Source organism: Glycine max, chromosome 20, assembly GCF_000004515.6.
Source record: "Glycine max cultivar Williams 82 chromosome 20, Glycine_max_v4.0, whole genome shotgun sequence".
Lineage (NCBI taxonomy): Eukaryota > Viridiplantae > Streptophyta > Magnoliopsida > Fabales > Fabaceae > Glycine > Glycine max.
In genome coordinates this window covers 39,782,093-39,793,705 of record NC_038256.2, presented here as the reverse complement: position 1 = coordinate 39,793,705, position 11,613 = coordinate 39,782,093, and the positions used below count along the sequence as shown (strand labels likewise).

The 11,613-nt window shown below is 29.9% G+C and overlaps 1 protein-coding gene across 1 annotated transcript; it reads right to left on the bottom strand.

Annotated features, from left to right (window-relative positions):
* Positions 1-4,293: 4,293 nt before the first annotated feature.
* LOC100785284 (cytokinin hydroxylase) lies at positions 4,294-7,663 on the bottom strand. The gene is made up of 4 exons (XM_003555335.4): positions 7,286-7,663; positions 6,758-6,987; positions 6,017-6,631; positions 4,294-4,951 (listed from the first exon to the last, which is right to left on the bottom strand). Exons 1-4 carry the CDS (start codon positions 7,572-7,574, stop codon positions 4,526-4,528), a joined length of 1,560 nt encoding a protein of 519 aa, XP_003555383.1. The 5' UTR covers positions 7,575-7,663; the 3' UTR covers positions 4,294-4,525.
* Between the last annotated feature and the right edge of the window lie 3,950 nt (positions 7,664-11,613).

Genomic DNA, 11,613 nt, shown 5'->3' with positions numbered 1-11,613 from the left:
GAACTCTGCCTAGTGCCAACAAATGCAAATTAAGATCTCGAAGGATTTATGTTTTTGATACATAATTAAGATCTTGAAGGATGAGGAGAAGTTCAATTCTAAAAGCATACACTCACCTTTTGTTTCATCTCATTTTTCAGTCTATTTTCTTTTTATCTCAATCTTTCATTTTTCTTTCATTATAGGTGTAAGTTTTTCTCCCTCTTCTTTCAACCCCATAAACCTAAAATAAGTGTAAGCTTATTATTTTCCATTTCACAACTAAGACGTGAAGCGAATCTGATAATTAACCGGTATCAAAATGGCTATCGGAAACACTTGAGTGCCCCTTAGCCAAGCTGCATATTGAAGTTCCCGCGCCAATATTCATCTGTACTTGTCTTTTCTTTTCATAAGAAAAAATAAGATAGTGCACGTCAATTTTATTGAGCCTTTGAAAATGACATTTGGGTTTTAATTTAGCGTATCAAAATGTATGAAATAGTACAACATTAGCGTATCAAATGGTATACAATCACTTCACAAAGGTACAATAGCAATTATTAAATAGTACAATATTATCGTATTAAAATGTGGTGTCTTCTTGCCATCCTCATTCCCATGTAGGTCTTTATCCCTTTCTCTTCATTTTTCATGCTCCATATAAATACACGTTGACAAGGACAAAACACCCACCCACACATAGCACGGAGTTATATCTTGGTACATTACATTTGATTATTAAAAAAATTCCTTTTTTTTTGGATTGGATCAAATCCCACTTAAGAATATGAGATTGACCAGTTCTACATATAGGTGATATGAGCTTTCAACACGGGAATCAGAAACTTCATGTGGCCTTATTGGTTATGCATGCGTGAATCTTGTTTTAAAATTTTGTGAATTCCTTTTCGTTTTATATATACTCTTTTTTTTTTTTTTGTGGCCCGGGGCGTAGTTATTCTTTTTAATAAAGTTCTATAACTAATGTTCACTTTTTAAAAAACATATAAAGTTATTTATACGTTATCCCTAATGTATTAATCTTTAGTTGATTCTTGACAACATAATGAGTTCAATCTTTGCTGTTAATTTCCTTCTTAGTACAATATAAAATGAGATATCCATACTTCAACGTCAAAAAACTAAAAGAAAAAAATGCTATAATTAAATACAATGTCATTTTTAAGCCTCCACTTAAAACGATAACAAGCTAATTCTAAAAGTGAGAGTTAGAAGAGTCTATATTCAAGCAATTGAAATTAGGCCAGCAAGGATGGGTTTTTAACTAACCATACGGTTTATTAGAAACAACAAAACAAGTGTGAAGCATAAAACAGTGAGAAACTACTTATAAGATATAGACGTCCACGAAAGAACAATTGTGCCTTTAACGGCAGAGAATGTCTTGGTTCTTTTAATTAATTTTCTAGTACTCTAACCAAAGTTGTTCAAGGATCCTAAGGAAATTAAAGGATCGAGAATAATATAAAGTGTCTATCATCAGCAAAGATATGACAACTAGGCTCAAATTTAATGATCGTAAAAATTACCTACAATGTGTTAAGCTTTTACTCATCAAACAGATTTAGATACGGTCATTAGTAAACTACCACAAAATTTTGTGGTATAGATACTAATCTACCCCTTATCTGTACCTGAACTGCACGGTATGATTATACATATAATTATAATTATTTATTTATTCTATAACTAAAAATTTGAAATAGCCTTTTGTTTTACTAGTTTATATATAAAATATGGTATATTAAAATATTTTTCTTAAATAAAGTATTGATGTCGAATCTCATTATATAAGTATATAAATACACATTAAATATGAACATGAGCACTAAATTAAAATTATTGTTGGATTGAATATGAATTTGGACAGTAGTCCTTTTAATGAATATTATGAAGATATAAGTATCTTAGTACCCGACCAAATTGTTTCATTAGTTCTCACCCATTTCCAAACCTAATTTAATTTTGAACTTTTAAATTCTGATAATGTAGAGAAGGCAACTTTAATTTGGTGATTGTGATGGATAAGGGAAAGAGGGTTGCGGGGAATTATTTATATCCCCCTGTTTTTGGTACATGAATATGAATTATATCCTCTCATAAGAGCCTCTACTTTTTAATTCATAAAAAAATAGGCAATAAAAAAAAGGCATTTAGCATATATAGCATTGCAGATCAGGTGACTTTATCAGTTTGTGGTGATGACAGATCCGACTCGATGTGCCACTAAAAAAAATGCATAGGTGGTTACGCTGTCAAATGTCAATATCATTGCAACTACTCGCGATTTTCAATTAAAAGTTATTTAATAATGATTATATCACCACTTAATAATAATTTGTGTTGAGTAAAAAAAATTATATAATTTGTGATTTAATCTTAACTGTCTATTTAAGATTGGATAGTCTGTATTGTGCATAATTGTTTTTATTCTTTATATTCACATATTTTAAAAAAGATAATAAAAAATATTTCACTTTTGTCGTAAAAAAATATCTTCTCTTAATTAAACCAATGGTTATAGATAAATAACCAAATGTGAAGTTTTTTTTTTATAAAAAAATTATATTTAAACCAATGGTTATATTTCTCTTAATTTTTATTTTTGACAAATTTTATCCTTAACAAATTATTCTAACAAATTATTCTAGTATATTTTATCCTCAACTTTTATAAAACACACAATTTTACCTTTTACTTTTTGTCCATTATTTGCTAACGACGCTAACACTTTCTGATAGTTTTTAGCTATCACCAAACGTATATTTAAAATATGTATTTTTAATAGTGACAGAGGAAAGTTGTCACTATTAAATTTTATTTAATAAAAACACATTTTTTCCCTTTGTTTTTGTACTCCAACCATAAGTTTCATAAAAGCATAACTCCCCTTTTCAAAACCCATCGACCCTGCTCCTATTTTTGTTGAATACTTACGGTTGTCCTCTATGAACTTTAGGACCAACTTCATGTTCTCTTAAATGAATTTCAAGGGGGTTTGTAGTTTAACTTCGAGTGCCAGAGCAAAATAAGTGTTATAGTGTAAAACTATTGAAGATAATGCACGAGATGCTCCTTTTGTTGTTTATGCTATTCTTGATAGCATCTTCTAAGATTGTTGCTTTGATTTTGTAGCTTGTTTGTGTTGGAGTTGAAAGAAGATTGTTTGTGACAGGATGAGATCAGGAGTGGCATGGGGCATATTGGTGAGGGTGAAGAAGGCAAAGGAAGCAGGTGACGAAGAAGAGCAATGACAAGAATATGACAAAAGCTAGGGGGAAAATAAAACTTAATAATAATCAAAACTTTTAGTTGCCACAATGTTACAAACACTCTTATTATTTTAGATAAGAGCGCTTAGTGATAGTTAAAAATTGCTAAAAAGTGTTAGTATCATTAGTGGATTAATGAATAAATGACGAAAGAAAATATTCGTAAATTTTTAAAAGTGAAATACAAATGGACAAGAATAATTTTTTTGGAACAAAATTCCCTTAAAAGTTAAAAGTTAAGGGGAAAAAGTTGAATTAAGCCTTGAAAATAAATAGTCTCATATATGATATATATGTATAAAATGTTATTATTAATTAATTATTACAAATTTTTATCTTATAAGATATATGATATGTTATTTTTTAAATTAATTTAAAAATGCATTTAAATTATTTTTTATAATTGATAATATTTATTATTTAATATATTATATTAAATTAAAATATATGCTTTGTTTTTACTGATTCAACTTTAGTATATAACTTAAGTTAAACCCATAAACTGTGAACTTCTACCACTTTAATAGTCGGTCTTACTTTTAAAAATATTGGTTTTAAACATAGCATTAATTTTTGTCTATTTCTTTTTTAGTTTGATGCATACATAATTTATGATCTGCAGATTCTGCACAATTCAATAGCTAATTATATATTTTACGATGAATTGTGTTATTTAAATAGTGAAATTTCACAACAAGTCCTTATAATCACTGCAGGAATTTGAAGCAATTTCACGTGCTTAATTATATATAGTTTTACCTTTTCCTTTACATGTAAAGCGTGATAATTGTACGGATCGATAGCCTCGGGAATCCGATCAACTTTATCCACATGTCTAGGTTCTCATATATGCAAATATCCATAGACAAATCCCAAGTGCATTGGATTAATATATATATATATATATAAGATAATTTAGATAATTAAAGGAAAATGAAATAAGAAAAAGAATTATGAATTTGATTTTTTCTATTAATAAAATTAATATTTATTAATAAAAAAATCATAGACAAGGATCAAATATAATATAGGTATATCTTATTAAAGATATTTCCATCATGTGTAATTCAAGCAAACAAAGGCATCAATTGTCCACAAATTTGGATCATTAAGAACCCAAAAGTGCCCAGTTTGGGAATTAATGCCGATTCTTGTAAATTAACTATAATTATTCTACGATTGGGTGAGCTGGACTAAGAGAAAGTCTATATATATGTCTACTTTCTAAAACTGAGTTGAGTGTCTAAACTCTAAAGGGGCTGAACTATGAGTGGAAGTCCATGACTTGGCCTTAGGGAGAGCATAATCGAAGGTGAATGGTTGTAACCTGGTGAAAGCTTAAAAGTAAACCTAGAGAGAAGTAGGGTTAACACAATTTTGTACTCCAAAAAGGTCAAATTCCTACCTACACACATTCTCCCTCCAAACCCAAAAGGCAAGTACCCCATCTTGTGGTTACACCCACCATTCACATCATCCATGAACCTTTCTGGTTTGAACTCATTTGCATCCTTTCCCCATACTTCTGGGTCATGGTGCATAGCTACCACATCGATCCACAAGTTGGTTCCATTAGGCACTGTTATATCATCAACTTTAATGTCTTCTCTTGCTTGCCTTTGCACATTTGGTGCTGGTGGGTATAGCCTTAGAACTTCATTCATGACCCATTTCATCTGCGTGGTCAAAGACATTTATTTACGCGTCAGATCATAATTTAATTTAGGAAGAAACATAAACTCATGCATTAAAAAAAATTGAACAAAAACAGTCATTTCAATTTTGTCGTCTACATAAATATCCTGTGGTCTTGTGGATATTAATGAGCATTTGCTGATTTTAATCAATTAGTTATATAAGGAAAAGCAAGGAAGAGAGTAACCCTACATATATCTAAAGTCAATTTTGTAATCAAGTGCCAATTATAAAGATACACCACGTCAGGTTAGGAAAAGCTGACGCTTTATTGTAAAATAAAATAAAGTTAGAAAGAAAGTGACATTTTTCTGTTCTTTGGAATTAAGTCGTGTTTTGTGGGTATCTCATGCGTAGTGGGATTAGCCCCAGGGCATAGGGAGGTACACATGTTGCCTGCCACAGATAGCCGTTTTCTTTCTAGCACCCCGTGTATCCAACAAAATAAAATAAATATAATTTGTACAACACAAAAAATATAAAAAGAAATATATGGTTGGTGTTTCAGCTGCCACGGGCTTTAACTTAATTATATTATTTATAATAGTTTTCTATCTTTCAATACATTAATGATTGTGTCTTACTTTTTTTTCCCTATCTCTTTATCATATAAATACAATTTCCTCTTTTATACAAAAAAGAATTGCATATTGTTTATATTTTATAAATATAAATTCACAGTCACAAATATATTAGGAAATTTCCTCTTTTATACAAAAAAGAATTGCATATTGTTTATATTTTATAAATATAAATTCACAGTCACAAATATATTAGGAAATTAACCGTAATATAATCTGAAAATATTTACGGGTCATATTTTGATTCAACCCAACCACAGATACATAACTAAAATGGCGGCTAAGGAATGTTTTTATCAATTAAATAAAAAAATATTCAAACCAGCATATTATATATAGCGGACTTCATTATTAAAATAGCCATAAGTATTTTTTTTATTATCGTTTTCTATGGTGAAGTCATTAGATGATATATAACATTACTAGCTAGTAGCATATTATATCATTTATATGTCAACAACATACCTTTTTCAAACCAGCAAGCATAGAAATATCAAGTTCTAGGGTGTTCCCCACCACTTCTCTTATCTCATCTCTCAACTGGTTTTGCCAATCTTGATGCATGGCTAGAAGCAACAAGGTCCATGTGATGGCAAGTGCTGTGGTTTCATGGCCTCCGAAGAAGAAGGTCTTGCATTCATCAACCACTTCTCGAGATGTTAATGTCTTTCCTGACCGGCCATCAACCTGATGGTTTCCTTGAAGCAACAAACCTAACAAATCTCGTTGAGAATTTTTCTTCGGTGAATTCTTCCGAGATTCAATGATGGACAACAAGAGCTCATCGATTTCTTTCCCAAGTTTCTTGGCCTCCAAGGTTTTCTTGACATTGAAATACTTGCCAAAGGGAACACCCACATACCGATTACTCTTAAAGAGAGTCATTTGCAAGGCTCGTAATTTAGCAATGGCATCTCTAGCATTGTCGTCTTTCATGCCAAAGCTTGTTCTTGCTATGATCTCTCCAGCTGTTGCTATAATCTCCTTCTCCACATCCAATTCGGGGTTGCCGGTGTTTATTTGGGTAGCCCATCTTTCAATCATTTGATTCGTAGATTCAACCATCATGTTTGCCATGGCCTATATCACATAGCACAAGAAAATGAAAAACTAATTAGAATGTATGCCAAATTTTGATCCATTTCATGTTCGTTGAGATTTATGAGGTACAAATTAAATGAAACTAATTAAGAGAGAGGGATATACCTTCAAATTAATGGGATTGAATGCGGGAGCAACAATGTGCCTGTGACGAACCCAATCGTTGCCCTCAACCATAACCAAACCACTCCCAAACATAGGGTCTCTGTCAGTTCTAAACACACTTGGTTTTCCCCAACTCTTGGCCATCACCACCGTTGACATTTTCTTCAAGAACTCTGGCTCTGCAACGTACAGAAATGGCTCCGTCCCCAACCAGTACACGAAAACCTTACCTACATAAACAAAAAATCAAAATGCATCTTTAACATGAACTAGCTCCATGCATATATATATATATATATATATATACACACATATATATCTTCAGCTCTTCATTAATAATTACCAATTAAGTTATTATGTTATGTTTTATATTCATGGATATGTATAGTAGAAAAAACTAATCTCTCACGACATGACAAACTAAGTTAGAATTTTACTGTTAATATTTGACAGTCTTTCAAACATGATTGTCGAGAGAGAAAAAATGCATATATATATATATATATATATATGACATAGGAGGCTTACCATGTGATTTCTGCCAGCTAGAGAAGTAGGGAAAAACGTAAGAGTGTATATCATGTGTTAAATTTGAGGATTGTACAACTGATGAAGATTGAATGTTATTCTTTCTTTTCATCTCTTTAATGTTTCCAAGGGGAAAACTTGGGGTTGGCCCTCCCAACCCACATTTCTTAAGCTTCTTAAGTGTTTGGTTAGGGAAAACCCACCAAGAAAATGTTAATATCAAGAGCAAGAAGAGGCAAAGTGCTGCCAAGAAGGCAACAAGAACCCCAGCTAGCCCTAGAAACTCCATCCCTCTCTCTCTTTTTTATGTATATCTCTGTTAAAAAGCTTTCTTTGTATCGATCTGTCTCACGGTTCAATATAGGATTTGGTTGTGTTGTTGGAAGCAAAATGCTGTATTGGTATTTATAGATGGCACTTGAGCAGCGAAATATTCCGTGGTTTTGACTTTGTAAACGAGTGGGACATTTATTTCTCATTACTACTATATTTTTGTGACCCTTTGAACCTTTTGACCCTTTCCTTATATTTGAATATTTTCTTTTCCTTTTCGGTCCAACTTTCATTTTCGTGTCAAATGTATTGGTCGCATTTTTGTTTTTGAACATTTTCGGCTGGACCAAAGAGCTTTAGTTTATTGGTGGCAAATTTGCTATTTTTGGATCGGATGAAAAGAAAAGGGCGAGGGAAAAAAACAATCACTGCCACTACGGTTGACCATTATGCTTTTTTATTTTCCAAATACAGGATATATGCGAAACATTATATCAGTCCATATAAAATTATGAAAATGTTATTTTAATATTTTAAAAAATAAATGTCAGTCGTTTGAATCTTTAATTTGTTATGTGATTGAGTAATAATTTGTGAACATATTTCTATTACATAGGAGTTCGATTTCCCATCATTAGTATCGAGAAAATTTAGTTAAAAAAACAATTTAATTTGATGATTTATACGCCTTAGAGGCTCATGACTCATGATATATCATATTATTTTATGATCATATATATATATATATATATATATTTCTCTCTTTTATCTCTCTAGATTTCTAGTAGTGTAATATCAAGAAAAAAAATCAAGTAGCATGTGGATGCTTATCCATTACTTTCCTTTGTGAGTGACGGTATATATATTATTCATTAATTTGATAATCTAAATAACTAAAATAATTGTTATTTAGTAGTTTTAAGAGTTAAAAATATATATTGTAATTTTAGGAATTAAAGTAATTTATATTTATAATTCACGACTCATATTACTTAAAAAAAATCGTTGTGTTTGCCTCAAAATGAAATAAGAATGAAAAAACTTGTGAACTTCGTGCATTGGGAACTCGAGGTCTACGCGCATGAACGAGGGACATCACGCCTTATTTTTACTTGAAGAGATACACGAGCTAGTACAATAATGGGGAAAGAAAAAGGTTGTGATATTTAATTTTATAATACTAACTTTTAAAATTTTAAAAATATGAATAAATACTAGATTTTTCTGAGAGAAATGCTGTAGAATCTAAGTGATCATTTCACTTTAAGAGTAGGACAAAAATATAAATTTTACACTTCACGAGCTTGTATATTGTTGTATAGATATAAAAATTACAGTTGATGTGATTGATGTCATATATAGAAAAATTAAACAACTCAACTATATTAACACGTTGGGAAAACTCTAAAAAAAGAACACGTTGGAAAAAAAACATCCAGGTTCTATCATGTGGTTGGCTACATATCAGCACAACGCAAGGTTATTTGCCAAAGAATTCTCCTTTTATGGAGTGGTGCTTAAGAGGTTAATTAATTATTATAGCCTTAAAGGAAAGAACATATAGGCCTTTGGGAGCTTTATAAGGTTTATACTACCCCGTAATCCTTATCGCATGTTTTCCTCACATGGTTTGACTATGTTTTATATAAGAGTACTAGTATAGCTTTGATAGCGTGTCCTCGTAGGTGCGATCATATACCAATAATAACATATCGGATCCCATCAGAATTTTACAGTCAACGAAAGAATAGTATTAAGATAAGTGATTTCTTTAAAAAATTCTTATTACACTAGCTCTGCAACAACTTTTTTTCTTCTAAATATATTTTGCAGCAATGAATCCATTATTCCCATTATATATATATATATATATATATATATATATATATATATATATATATATATAACCTAATATTCTCATCCTTTTAAAATTATCGCCCACTAACTATATCAACCAAGTTTTGTGCCTATTAAAAGGAGTTAATTTCTCAAATTAAAACATAATAAATTAAGATTTGAATATCTAAAGGCATTTCACACTTGGTATCTAACCTTTTAATCAAACGATATTAGTTCGAAAGAAAATAAGAAAAAAAAACAGTTATCACCAGGCCATTATTTAGAAAGGATCATTAATAAAATTGTTAAATAATTATTATAAAAATCAATAAATTTATCATAAATAACAGTTTATAATTAAATAATAATATAAAAAAATCTTTATATTATTTGCATAAACTATTTATATACTCTTACTAGATATAGATATAGGATCTCGTAATTAGAACTTATATTTAAACTATGTAAATTGCGTCTCTCACTCTCCCTACAAGAGGACAAAGACAACAAGAGACGAGAACAACTAACTAATACTCTCAGGCATACAACACTCCTATGTTGGAGCATTACTACTAACTTAAATAATATACTGGAATGCCTTTTATAACTATTCACCCCCTCCATTCATTGTCTCCTTGGATTGGAACTTAATTAGTGTTCAAATTCCACTTATAGCTAGGGAGAAGAGGAGCAATTAACACCATTACAATCATGGTTTTGGTTAATCTATGTACCAGCCCCCGCGCACAATTACTTAATTGAATAGATTCAGGAATGGTGTTTTTTTTAATTAAATTATTAAAATTATAAATAAAAATAAAATATTAACAAATTTTTATTTTATTAAAAATAAGATTTTTCTTTATATTTTATATTTTATCCAATAAATATTTTTGTTAAATAATTATTATTTCTATTTTTATCATTTCTTCAAAGGATAGACATTTTTTTACTCAAAACAATTTTTTTAATCAAATAAAATAATTAAAGGCAATAAAATTACTCTTTTAAATATTTAACAACACAGTTACATACTTAAACTAAAACTCAAATTTTTAATAACTTATTCAACTCGAACAACCTCATACTAATTAACTCGCACTCAATAATTTTCACAGTCACTTTATAATTTACACTTTTTATCTGTCTTATCACATTTCCAATATATATCAACACTTTGTAATTTAACTATCATTTACTTTAGTATATTGGGATATATAAACCCCAGTTGATCGTTTGTTCACACTAATCATCTGTCAATTAATAAACTAATTATTAGTAGAATGTTAATTATATGATAATATTTCACTGAAAGTAAGTTGATATGAGCTGAAATCACTCACATAAAGAAAACCATAGAAAAAACTCATGACACCCCAATATATATAGTTGAGTGTTTTTGTCTTTATCTGAGTAGTTTTTCAAATGTGGGAAGAAGCTTCCATTCTTTTAAGTTTTAACTATTATTCCCTTTCGTTGGAATCACTCTACCTAGCTACAAATAGGCACTGTTGATTAGGTTTTTATAATTATACAGAAGAATTTAATAATGTGGTCGGTCAGTGACCTATTTTACCGGAGAGTGGGACGAAACGATTTTAAAGGGAGAGCTGGTTCTGAAAGAAGGTCATTGCCTATATTACAAAACATTACAAACGTGCATATATCTTCTGCTTCTTCACACGTTATGTTAGACAAAATCAAAAGGTGCTTTATTTTATTTTATTTTTAATATTGGTGCCCTCAGCATTGAGCAATGCTCATTAATTTGATTTTAGTTTGTTTCCCTGGCATTAGTCGTTAATTTTATTTATAGATTTTATTCAATGTATACAACGGGAGACACATCATATTTGAAATACTATATTTCACAATCTTTTGGTAAAATATTCACAGCATAAAATCAACGTATTAAATTTTACTCAGTTTTTCTGATGTTATATCTTAGTATATTTCAAAAGAGAAAGTAATTTGCATTTTTTAATGAATTAACTTGTATTTTTTGTTTATTAAAGAAGACACCTACTAGTTTAGCTGATGATATCTGATTCTTTGGCATGTGAAAGTAAGATTTTATTTTTATTATTATTATTATTATTATTATTATTATTATTATTATTTACTTAGAGCACATAGAATTAGTTCTTCTATTGATTTTTTTTACATACACAGATGCAAACCTGCAGATCATTTGCTGAAAAGAAATCAAACATATA